Here is a 12569-nt window from a genome sequence, read left to right on the forward strand (position 1 = left end):
TTGTTTACCATTGCAAACATGGTCTGTGCAGACAGAGACAGCATGAGGCACCCTCTCCCGCAGAGTATGGTTACAGAAGCAAAGCTGTCCTTTGTAGTGTTATCAAACTTCCAGTGGGAGAGCTCTCCAGTGACGGGAGGCAACGAGAAGCCCAAAGTGGAGATGATACCATGAGCTTTATTTTTTTGACTGAAATAAGAATTAAAGAAAGCATGTTAGAGAATCACACATGACAGCACCTTCATCTCTGTGGGCGACTAAGAACGTAAAATTTCATCATGAAGATCACATGTTACAAGGTGATCTTGAGATAGAATTTACAAATATAAAATCTACCCACTGGTGTTCATATATGGGGGTGAAAAATCTCTTTGAACATGCAGAATTCAAAAGTAACTTGGGTAGGATTCAGCTATTTCATATGCAGATCCAGAACCCCAGCTTCTGTTATGTTTTAATGTATAAGTACAGGCCTACTTAAAGGCCTCATTCCCACTCCCCCTTTCCAAATTCTCATTCAACATTATTAAAGAAAAAGAAAAAAAAAGAAAAAAACATCTGAAGCTAGACATTTTTTTGGCTCTTTCCAGCTAAAAAAGGGCCAAACTCATTAAAAAACAGTGTGTGTTGGAGGGAAGAGGGTGATGCTTTAGGGTAGAGAAATTGATTCATAATGCCAAATTTGAGATTAAAAAAAAAAAAAAGGAAGATGAAGAACTGACTAATTATCTCTTTAAAAGGAGGAATATTCAGCTGGGAGTGTTAAGTGTCCTTAACTGTATTGGTTTTGTGCACTGACTTGCTTTATCTCATTGAGCACCATGAGAGTGGAAGCTCCTGATAGGACTTTGGCAAGAGCACTGCAGTGCCTTGCATCTGAAGGCTGAACTTAGTTAACCTGCAAACTGCTTAGCTGGAAGTAAACCTCCAAACCCACGCTAGCCCCTAAATTTTGCCACATTGTGCCTGGCTCCTTGTCTGATTCTCCATTATTTCTTTTCTACTTGCCTTTGATAAAACATTATTGCAGCATTTTAGTACTTTGGCTGCTGGTCCCCAGAGAAACCAGGAAGAGCAGAGGCAGAAAATTAAAGAGATGTTTGCCAACATAAAATATAATTTAAAAAGAAAAAAGCACCCTTTCCTGTGTCATTATTGAAACTTCAGATTGTAAGAGCTTAAATGATTCTTGTGGATCTACTTTACTCCTCACTTCTTATTCTCTGCTTATTATTTTTTAACATTTCCTTTCGATGGAGTAATAAAACCAGACAAATCCAACTCCTTTTTCTTCCTGCCAGGCTTTCTTTCTAATTCTTGTGTGTATTAGACTTCAAGCAGTGTAGAGAAAACAATTAGAAGAGGTACACAGTGGGATGCAGACAAAGCAAGAAGGCCTACAGATCTTCCAGTGAAAACCTGCAGCCCCTTTTTAGAATTTCCTTTTAAGGACGATTATTGGATCCCCTTCTCATTCCAAAAACCCTTCAGCTTGGGCATAAGAAGTGTGTGGTGAAGTTTTGCAAACAATTTTCTGCTTTTCTGCCTTTACTTATTTATGTTTGTTTATTTATTTATGTATTTTTTTGATATGGAAAGAAGAAGAGAAGGGAAGTCTTCTTGCTGTCTGTTGTTTTTTTTACTTTACTTTAAGAATTAGTTTTTTGTTTATCCTATAACTTCATGGTCTTCAAAAAAAGCCTTTAGGATTGGATGCCTCACAAGAGACAGAAAGCATTTGGGTGTAATATTGTTCTGCTTACTCACATTTGGAGAAAGCTGTGACCCTCTTGAGATAACAAAACTTCCTTGGTTTTCACGGGGGAGCAAGATAGCTTTAATTCATTAATATTTCTTGCTTTTTGTTGATTTTATTCTAATCCCTGCATTTCTGAGAAGGCTTTCTTTGTTAAAAAATGAACACTTGCATTCTTTCTCCCCCTTCCCTGCAGCTCAGTTTACTTTTTTTATTTATTGAAGAGCTGGAAAATCCACAATGAGTCTCTCAAAGGCATCTTCCAGTCATGTCACAGAAGACACTGTGTTATTATGTTGTGGTTTAGAATTGCACAGAGACTGAAAATTGGGTTAAATGGGCCACTGGCCTGCACTCAAAAAGCATTTCTTGTCTTTTGACGCTCTTTGTAATTTTATTCCTTTCCTTTGAACATTTTTAACACTGAGTTTGAGCTGTGGATGAAATCAGAATTAATATGGAGTATTCATTAATAGAAAGTGTTTATGCTATAGATTCCTAGAGCTTACAAAAAATGAGAGATGGTAAATGTGTTCTGCATACACATGCCGGCATACGTGAGTGTGAGTGTTTAACTTTATATATCCAAGTGTTGGTGTTATATACCCAAATATTGGTGCATCTCCTTGAGGCATTGCTGTCTCCTTAGTGATATCTTTCTGCATTTCTTCTTGGCACAAACAAAATCATTTGGGATGCTCAGCAGCTGTACACAAGACCACAGAGATAAGCACAGCTGTATTTTAATTGAACTTGGGTATTCTTCATGGCTTAGCACCTGGCAGAGGCTATGATGTTGTCCCAGTTTGCATAGGTGGAGAGCCATAACTGTACCATGCAATGCAGGAGCCTGGATTTCCCCTTCTAAAAGCTATGTATGTGTCACTTCCTTGTTAAAGCCTGTTTAATGCAGGATTTGAATATATGAAAAATATGAATCCTGTGCTGCTTGGTGATGTGAAGTGTGCAGGTCCTGGGGCAGAAAAAATGTTTTTGAGGAAATTCCCACACCTCTGTGCAAAGCTCCTGGTTAGCTGAATCAATGCACCGCGATCTGGAGCTGGCCTTGCATGTAGTGCAAGTGAGGGAACATGGCCCCTTTCAAAAATTTCCCATAATCAGGGCATGGTCTTCTGCACGGCAAGAGGAAGCCACTGACCCATAAGTCAGTTTCCTGCTCCTTTCTAGGTAAGAGACAGATCTGGAGTTATTCATGCAACCCTCTCCCTTTTCCCTCACTGCTGTAACATGTTGACCTGTTACAGGGCACCAGGGATGGGTTTTGAACCAGAGCTGGGGATGGGGTTTGAACCCTCCTGTGCTGCATGGTTCCCTACACACAGGGGTAGGGCAGCACACTACAGCATGCAGGGATTAAAAACCAGATGCCCAGGAGTAGGCAGGAACCAGCAGGATGAAATAACACGTTACCCAGCCTGAATTGACAATTCTGGGGTGAAAATGCTTGAAATTTCCTGTTCTTCTGTTGGGGTGTTGAGGGGAAGGTCACTTTAGGGTTGAGTTACTGCAGCTCTGCCCAGTGCTACTGTATGGCCTGGGGTCCTGCAGGGAGGTGGGAAGGCAGTGACCGCTGAAGCAGGGACTGCAGTGCAGCGACTCCTGAGCAGGGCTGTGGTCATCTGCTGCCACCGGTAAGGCGGCACAGGGCATGGGAGACACAGGTCTGCTCTTTGCAGCAGGATGTCAAAGCAACTTTGCTTCCACCTGCCTTCTCCTGCCCTCTTTCTCGGTGGTCAGGGTGCAATGAGAACTGCTGCTTCATGGCCTCTCATCCTGTATTTTCTCCCTCCTCTCTCCCTCCTTTCCACACTGTCAGTCTCTTCAGGGCACTGCATCCGATAGCCCCATTTTTATTTTACAGTTACAACAGACTTCACTTCTTTTGCACCACTGACTACTTTCTTGCTGCACAAATCCCCCCACAAAGCACACTTCCCTTTTGCTTAGTTTGGCCACAGACATCCCTTGGACAGGAGCCCATTCATGGATGGACAGAGAAAACTGTTCTGGTCTTCAGTGACAATTTTCACTGTTGTCCTTCATCCCGAAGGATTTAGGGGCTAAATGCAGACTGAAATTTTGCTCTGTAATACCAGGGAATGTCTACTGGCAGGGACAGGCTGTGAAAAGCAGAACGCTGAGCCCAAGGTGGCTGCCTCGAGGGCTCTTGATCCTGGACAGGGCAGAGCACAGCCTCTAAGGACAATGTACAGTGGGGAGGGAGCTGTAGCTCTGTGCCTGCAAGAAACAGGAGGACAGCAGCATTTTAAAACCTAACCTGGCAGATTTATACACCCAGGCTTACCTACAACTTGAAAGGTCCTGCTGACACAAATCTCCTGGGGAGCTTGTGTCACCAGCAGCAAGTTGTATTGAGCCACCCACCTTCCCCTCCTCCTCAGTAAACCATCAAAGCAAACTGCTTTCTGAGACCCATCCCACAGGGCAGGGTGCAGCCACCAATTCACCTGCCTGAACTGTCAGTGCCAAAGCTATTTTACTGCTGTGCCTGCGACCTTGCTCCTGATGGAAGGGAGAGAAAAGCCAGCTGTGCCCCAACTGTACCTCCCTTTATGCTGTCTGTAACCCCCCCTATCTTCCAGCAATAGCCTTCCCCACCCAGGGGAAGTGTTTAACCACAGCTAACACAGGTATTACTCTGCAGCTTCAAGGATACCTCTGTGTCCTTGAGTGCACAGGTGTCATTTAGGACAGCTGGCAACAAAGCTGGGCTGGGAGTGTACTGGGCAGTAAATCTATCCCAGAAAGGTAGCCCAGAAAGGTGGTAGAATCCCCATCCCTTGAAGTGTTCAAGGCCAGGTTGAACAGGGGTTTGAGCAACCTGTCCTAGTTGAAGATGTCTCTGCTCATTGCAGGGAGGGAATCATCTAGATGACCTTTAAAGGTCCCTTCCAACCCAAACCATTCTGTGATTTTATGAAAACCTGAGGAGTTAATAATGAAGGAACAGAGCAGGGAGGAACACTCAAAAAGACAGCGTGCTCAGCTCCTTCACAGTGAAGAGCTCTCTAATAGAAATCACACTTTGCTATTGCACTCTTATGAATTCCTCCATAATTTTATTTACTTGGAAGGAAAAGATCTGTGTTAAGAACATTACTCTTAATCCCTGTTATTAATCATAGATTATATGTCCCTTGAAATACTTTTCTTTTGTTCTGGTCTCTTTTCAAATTACCAGATCAAACACCAGAAAACCAAGGAAATAAGGGAAAGGAGCACTCACCCAGACTCATCAGAAAGAGCTGCCAGATCGTTCTGGTTGCCTTTTGGGTGTTCTAGGTGCACATCACACTAGGGATCTTTTGTTTCCCTCGGAAAGGAGCTCAAGGTCTGAATATTTATAACCTGCAGGACATGCCTGCGAAGAGGCCAGTGCAAGCCAGGAATGATAGTGACAGATCAGCTAGTTTTGTTTGCATTTGGCATTGAAGGTGGGTTAATAGCTCCTAATTTCTTAGCCTGATAAAAGCTAGGATCGAGTCTTAAGTGATCTTATACCTCTGCTGTAAATGGAGAGGGCAAGTCTGGTTTTGACCTGTACCTTAGTATATGGCAGATCATCCTTTAGATGTGCTTGACTCTTTCTGCTGACTATAAAAGAAATCTTCTTGATTAGCTGGTGAGCTGAACCTCATCATTTCCGGATAGCTGGAAATAACTGAATTGCTCTTTATTGCAGCACAGACCTAGAGGATTGTTTCCTGGGTAGCTTCTCACGACCACTTTCATACATTTTATTTTTGCTGAGTGAACAGCCCACATGACCATTGCTGTCTCACTGGGGCTCATTTGTGCCAGATTATCCATTGCTGACCCATACAGAATAGCTGCACAGGGACAAGCGCAGCAAACAGTCCAATGCGCATGCAGGAGCATCTATGCATCTCGGAGGGCCGGAAAACTGCTATGGTGTCATGTGTGACCATTTGAAAGAGATGCTTCAGGAATTTTTGGTAATTGGTGGCTGTGTAATAGGGATCCACTGGTATAAGGTCTCCATGGATGAGGGAGGGGCACATATGAGGGACATATGAGGGACAGGCACAGAGAAATTGGTTCAGTTGGGGAGAAAATAACGTCCCTTCAAAGTTTTACCATGAGTCTGAAGGGGGGCAGGTGCAATCCAATGTATTAAACCTTAAAGGAAAGGGGATTTCTATTTTTGGGGGGTTTTGTTTTACCTTGAACACTTGAGGTGAACTAAAACAACTGACTACACCCTAACCTCTGTAGATTTTAGTGTAATACTTTCTACGACCTACATTTGATACAGTAGGAATGTCCTTATTACAGGGAGAAACAAATGCATTGATCTCATTAGGATCTTTATCACACAACCTATTTTGACAGATATTCTTGGTTGCCCTCTGTTGAACACTTTAACGTTTTTGAGATAAAATAGAGTTTAACCAGGATTGAATGGTTTATTCTCACATCTCTATAATGCAGCTTGATAGTGATCCATCACTCCAGTTGATAAGAGGTAGCAGTTCAGAAAAATAAAAATAGAGATAAACTTGCTCACAAAGGATCTGCAAATGTACTTGAATGAGAGTGATCTGGCCATAGGATACAAGGGCTCCTCTCCTCCTTGCCAAGAATCTGAAATTACTTTTAAACCCTTCACCAGCTATAACCTCTCCTGAGCAGGGTGCTGGGAAGGCAGGAGTCACGCAAGCTGAAAAATACCTCAACCCCTCTGTTTTTGCCATGAGAGGGAAGTCAGTGGAGGCTGGTGCCATTCAAAGCAGGGAGGAGAAGGCATTTTGCCCAGGGCTGGTGTGACAGTTGAGCAGTGACCACAGAGAAGCCCTGGGATGGGAGCTGGGGGTGAAACAGCCCCATTGAAATTATAAAGGAAATAAAAAGGTCCCAGGTAATTTAGTAGTAAAGGAGCATTGCTAGTACCCCTCTGGGCTGCATTCAGAGAGGATCTATGCCTACATTAACACCAGCAAAAGATATTTAGCTCATTAGGAGCAGCTGGTTTTGTTTAACCTGAGAGTACCTGCTGTGGAGCAAACCAAACACCCCCATGTCATTTACACATCTTTCTAGGATATGGAGAGTCCAAACATCCTGAAGAGATTGTAGCCTGAAATACGGTACACCTTTATTCTGCATCCATCCGTTCACCATTAGTGATATTTACTGTTAAACGGACAAGGAGTTTGGATTTTCAATGACATGGAAGGCCAGGTCTGCATAAACACAGTGACAAAGTAAAAAGAAGGATGATGCTGTCCCCACATCTCTCATTCCTCTGAGAGTCTTAGATCTCATCCTCCTCCTTTCCAAATCTAAATATACCAAATGGCCTTAGGGCATATAGGAAAAGAGAAGGGAGCACACAAAAAACATTTTAATGTTTTCTACCAAAGCAAAGATTTTTGCTTGGCACCTGTTCAGATTGAATATCAGATGGCCCAGCAAGTGATCTATATTTCATGCCATTTTTAAAGATGCTCAGATCCGGAGAGAATTAGCTGCCATCAGAATGGACGATGACCCTTTTCGTCTCCTGGGAGAAGAGACACTGTGAAGTTTTCATTAGATATTAAAAAAAAAAAAAAAAGGAAAAGAAAAACACATACATACAGCCTGGGAATTGAAACTCAGGCTCCAGCCATACTAGTGACCTTGCTAAAGACAGTTATTGTCTTGTGTTGTTGACTCTCCAGAGGTACATGCGTTTAAAATGGTGTACAACCAATAACTATTATTGTTACTCTGTTTTTTTACTTTGCTTTTTTGTGTATTGGATCAGAGAGTAACAACATATATAAGTAAAATACATAAGGGATCTGTAGTCTGAAACATGAAATTGTTATGAAATTGAAAGTAACATCATGCAGGCATATACCAGGAAAGATGTGCTAAGTATCAGCACATGCTTTTTTTAGTTGAGAAATTAAGCAGAATGAGGGATCTTGTTCAAAACCTTCCTGGTCTTCAGGTCTTATTTATACATGTCACTGTGGCCTCATTCCCAAACCTCAGGGTTAGCCCAGGAGCTTAGCCATTCACATCTCCTTTCACCAGTGTGGTCCTGGAGTACAACAGAGAACTTAGGATGGCGGATAACTTCCCTAAAGTGCCCATAAGACACCAAGAGGTAGTTATGTCCCTGGGTTAGGTGCCCTTAGGAGATGCTGGAAATTATGTTTGCAGCTCTGGGTCTTCATTTTTCCACACTTTGGTCTCCAGCTGTAAAATGGGATGAAAAGCAATATTTTTCCCCATCTTTTTTCTGTCTTCCTTGCTAAGATTGTAACCATTGCAGTGACAGCCCTGCCTAGCATCTTTATCTTTCTTAAAGTATATGGCAAAGACAGCATATAAGATGTATTAGAAAAGAGCCTCATTTTCCCAAATACATGGTGCCAGGTTTGTGTTTGTGTGCTATAGAAGTAGCAAAGGCCAAACCTTTGAATAGATAGGAAGCAGTCTGACTTTGGGAAGAAAAGGATGGACAAAATGACCTCAAAGCAATTCAGCGTCTGTGATTTCCTCAAATTCCATCTGAAAGCTTGCTCTCTATTTTGCTGACATATGAGCTGGGTGTCCTATTGCACATCAGTGTAACAAATAGCTGTTATCTTCTGTTTCATGGGAACTACAGCAGAACGTGATTTATTTGTGCCTGCTCTGGTGCCTTTTTTGAAATGTTGCCGTCATTCAGTGCACCTTTTGCAGAGGAAGGCAGATGGTCATCGCAAAGTTTCCCATAACCTTGCTGTGTGTGCTCCGTAGTGAATCAATGAAACCTGAATTACAGTCCATTGTCAGAGTTTGGAGCTGTGCTGCTAAAGTATCCTGCAGTGGTTGAAAACATTTGAATGTCAACACTGCATCTATACTGAGGAAATATGACATTTCTCCCTAAAATTTCAAAGCAGTGCCAAAAGGGATTTTTAACTGTGCTGTGTGAGCAGCGACTGCATTGCTCAAACCTTAATTACCAGCCTGGAAATGTACCTTTTGTGAGTATGTGAGTGTGAGGTGTGACCTCTCCTTAGGAAAAAGAAAAAAAAATAGAAATAATGAATCAAACAGGATTCTAAGCTGAAATACCAGACACAAGGAATTTTTGGAGTCCAAACAGCACCAGCTGCCCCTCTGTGCTACCTGTCTCTGCTTATATGACATTTGCAATGAGGCTTCAGGTGATTTGAGAAGCTGGCATTAGACTGCAAATCACCTTTCATGTCAGCTCATGCCAGGATACCTTGCCAGAAACTATTATTTCAGTGGGAAATAACAACTGGGAATAGGGAAAAAATGAACTTCTGAAAAGCACTTTGTCACATTCCCTGGGCTGAAAACAGTGAGCACCTGCCATGAAAGCAGGCATAGACAGAAACTTTTCAGGGTGAGGATTGCCTCCTTTACATACAGAGGCAAGACAAAGTGAGTATACAAAACATTTTCAGCACTCTCTCTCAATTTCTGATGTTTATTTGCTCTATGAGCAGACATGCCTGAAGACATCTATGTTTCATAAAGCCTGCTACCTTGCTTCACTGATTTTTCCTTAGGATGGGAATCATTGCAATGAATAGGTCTGGCATTTTCAGATAATGGCCTGCATGCAGCATAGGTATTTCTAGAAATGGTTAATGTTGAATATAATAGATGTTATAAGTGTCTCCCCCAAATACTTCTGGACTTTTACAGATGACTGCTTCTGTGTGTGTGTGTAGGGTAGAGCATCTCCCAAATTCAAGCTGTCAGTCAGCTCATTCCCACAGCACGTCTAGGCAAAGAGTGTGATCTCATGTGAACTTGAGGATGCAGTATGTTTTGTACATTAACTGGCTTGAGAATTTTATGGTTTTATTAAATAGAAGAGGAAAGAAATCTGCAAACTTATAAAGCAATTTACAGGGAAGAAAAGGACAAAATGTTGTTACTTGGTGTGCAACAAATATTTAATCAATGGGTTTAAACTTTTTTGATCAAAGAGATTACTTGTGCTAGGACATTCTTATCAGATCTACCGAGTTTTCTTCCTTAGTTTGCAGCTGGGCTTGATCTTCTAATCCACCAAGCTTCCCCTGTCTTGGAAGGGCACATCACGGTTCTCTTAGAGAACTAGAATAACCAGTGGATTAAAAGCAAGGACCCTCCTTACAGGACTTTTCTTACTAAACCTTTCTTACAAAAAGAAAAAGCAGCATCTAAATCATATCAGAACTCTAAAAAAAAGTAGTCTGCTCATGTAAATAGATGGAGCTGATCCTGCCTGCATCTGATAAGTCCTGGTTGTAGCAGAGTCATTTATGCTCTAGCACACACTGAAATAAGTGAGACCAGAGCAAGATTTATATTCTTGAAATATAAAAAACAAATCCTGGCTTAATTGAGATATAAGTTGGATTCTTTACTCTGTGCCACTGACATAAATCCATGAAATCTCAAATAAACACGTCAAAAAGTCTGATTTTCATTGCATTATTATAGAGCTAGAATAGAAATTAAAGGTTTTGGATCTGTCTAAATTTACATCTGTATACTGAGGAACCGGGCCTCATTTTCTGTATATTTCCAACTTCTTAAAAGCATCTCCAAAGTGTCAGGAAATCACAAATCTTCCAGAAATTGATCTTCATTTCAAACATTTCATACTTCAGTAACTGAGATTTGTTGTTCTCTGTCAGAGTTAAAAGGTGGAAAAGTGCTCCTCTCCTGCAGGTGAGGAGCTTGCATGCTGCATTCCAGTCTCTGAACATCTGGGACCGCAGTGTGTGTCTGAGCAGTCCCTGAACTGCAGCACAGAATTGCAAATGACTCTATAATGAGTAGGGAACAGAGCTGTGGCAGGGAACAGGGATGTGTCCCAAAGCCCACTGAAGTGAAGGGCACAACTCCTGCTGACTGCAGTGGCCTTTGAGTGGAGCTCTTGGCATGTCTGTGAAAAGAAGGTACAGTCAAAAGATATCGCTGTATCATATCTCAAGCAGGATAACCACATGCTCATCTTTTTCACTTTCTCAGGATGGAAGGAGCAGTTTTATTGGCCACCAGCTCGGAGGGGTCATGGAAGTGCCAAACAGCAAGGACCAGAGAGTTAAATCAGCCAGAGCCATCCAAATCACTTACTACCTCCAAACGTATGGCTCTGTCACCCAGGACCTCATTGGGGAGAAGTGGGAGAGTGAATTCTGTAAACTGATGCACAAGATGCAGCTAGATCACCAAGATCTGCAGCTCTACTCACTAGCATCCTTCAGCCTCTGGAAGGACTTCCACCAGACAAGTCTCTTGGCCAGGGACAAGATTTTGGTGAGCCTGATGCTGATTCTCCTGACTGCTACCCTATCGAGCTCCATGAAGGACTGCCTGCGTAGCAAACCTTTCCTGGGACTCTTGGGAGTACTCACTATCTGTATTTCCAGTGTCACTGCGGCAGGGATATTTTTCATTACTGATGGAAAATATAATTCTACTCTGTTGGGAATCCCTTTCTTCGCTATGGGTAATTATTTATCTTCATAATAATAGGATTAACAGAGTTTAATGACAGGATTATAAATTACATCCTGGGTTATAAAGTGCAGATTCTACCTTGAGTGAAATTCTAAGTAATTTTCATCCTGTTAAATTCTTCTGTGCCTTGCCAAAAAGAAAAAAACACAAAAAAAAAAAAAGGAAAAAAGGGAAAAGGAAACAAAGCAAAGCAGTAGCAACAGTAAAGAGCAAATGATGTTGCTGGAATCTCAGCCAATATGAGAGAGGGGCAGTTTTATTGATGTCTTTTACAAATTGAAGGAGAAATTGTTATTGAAAAGTAGTCCGCTCAGCATAGAAAATGGTACATGTTGACCTGACTTTGATGGGAGGCCAGCTGAAAGAGTAAGTTAAAAGAGGAGGTTGCCAAAGAAGGGAAGATTTTAGCACTCTTCTGAGGAGGGCTTCTCTTCCATCTGTGTCTGAGGGCCAGAGGGGAATGGATTGGTATAAGAATAAGATTGATGGACTTTATCTCGTAGAGGAGATTACTGTTGTAGTGTTTGTCAGGCTGTAAGCAAAGGGGGCTGTCAGTATATGTAGCACATAATTCGTTGGTCTGTGAAGTCCCAGATCAGCTGCTGAGATTTTGTATGTGTTGTAGCAGGGCAGGGAAAGGTGCAGCTGAAGAACAAACATAAACTTCAGCTTTTTTTAGCAGAAGAATTGAGTTTGCTCTTTCTGTTCCTGTTTCTGTTCCAAGCACCTTTAGTGCATCTGTGTGGTTAATGAGTTTGCTGGGAATGTCCATTGGAAAGGAAGAAGAAAATGTGCCCAAACCAGCTTGCTGAGGCAGTGCTTTCAGTGCAATCACATCCAAGCTTATTAGAGTTTCACAGTATCACGAGTCTGAACCCAAGCAATGACTATGCAAAATCTTAGCAGTGGTAACCCAAAGACCCAAACCCCTTCATGCTGGCTTTTTGATGGCAGAAAATCTTACCTGTGGACAGAACTCTGCATCTTTACAGTTAATTTCTTAAATTCCATTCATGCTTCTAGTACTCAAGCCCAAATCCTGTGCTTACAGTGAGAGAACTGAAAATGCAAAGCCACAGGTTAAAGTCAATGGTTGAAAAAGGGTCTTATATTTTTCTTAAAAATCTCATCCTCCCAAAACCCTATATATTCTTTCTCTTACTCTCAAGAAAATTCCTGTCATATATGCATCCTGCCTCCTATTTTGTCTGTCCCTTGATAATGCATCCATGTCACTAACCAAGGGAACCCTATGCAATCCATACAGGCCAGGAGCATC

At 42.0% G+C, this 12569-nt stretch overlaps 1 protein-coding gene across 2 annotated transcripts in view; it reads left to right on the forward strand.

Moving 5' to 3' along the window:
• PTCHD4 (patched domain containing 4) overlaps positions 1–12569 on the forward strand; it is an 89242-nt gene that overhangs the window by 16373 nt on the left and 60300 nt on the right. For both annotated transcript variants that reach the window (XM_061460979.1, XM_061460980.1), the window contains exon 2: positions 10799–11279. In XM_061460979.1, the coding sequence (XP_061316963.1) occupies positions 10799–11279 (481 nt within the window). The remainder of the gene's footprint in view (positions 1–10798; positions 11280–12569) is intronic.

The sequence above is a fragment of the Pezoporus flaviventris genome, unplaced genomic scaffold (genome assembly GCF_033815535.1).
Source record: "Pezoporus flaviventris isolate CSIRO_AGI_PZ_B2104156 unplaced genomic scaffold, CSIRO_AGI_Pfla_v1 ptg000031l, whole genome shotgun sequence".
Classification (NCBI taxonomy): Eukaryota; Metazoa; Chordata; class Aves; order Psittaciformes; family Psittacidae; genus Pezoporus; species Pezoporus flaviventris.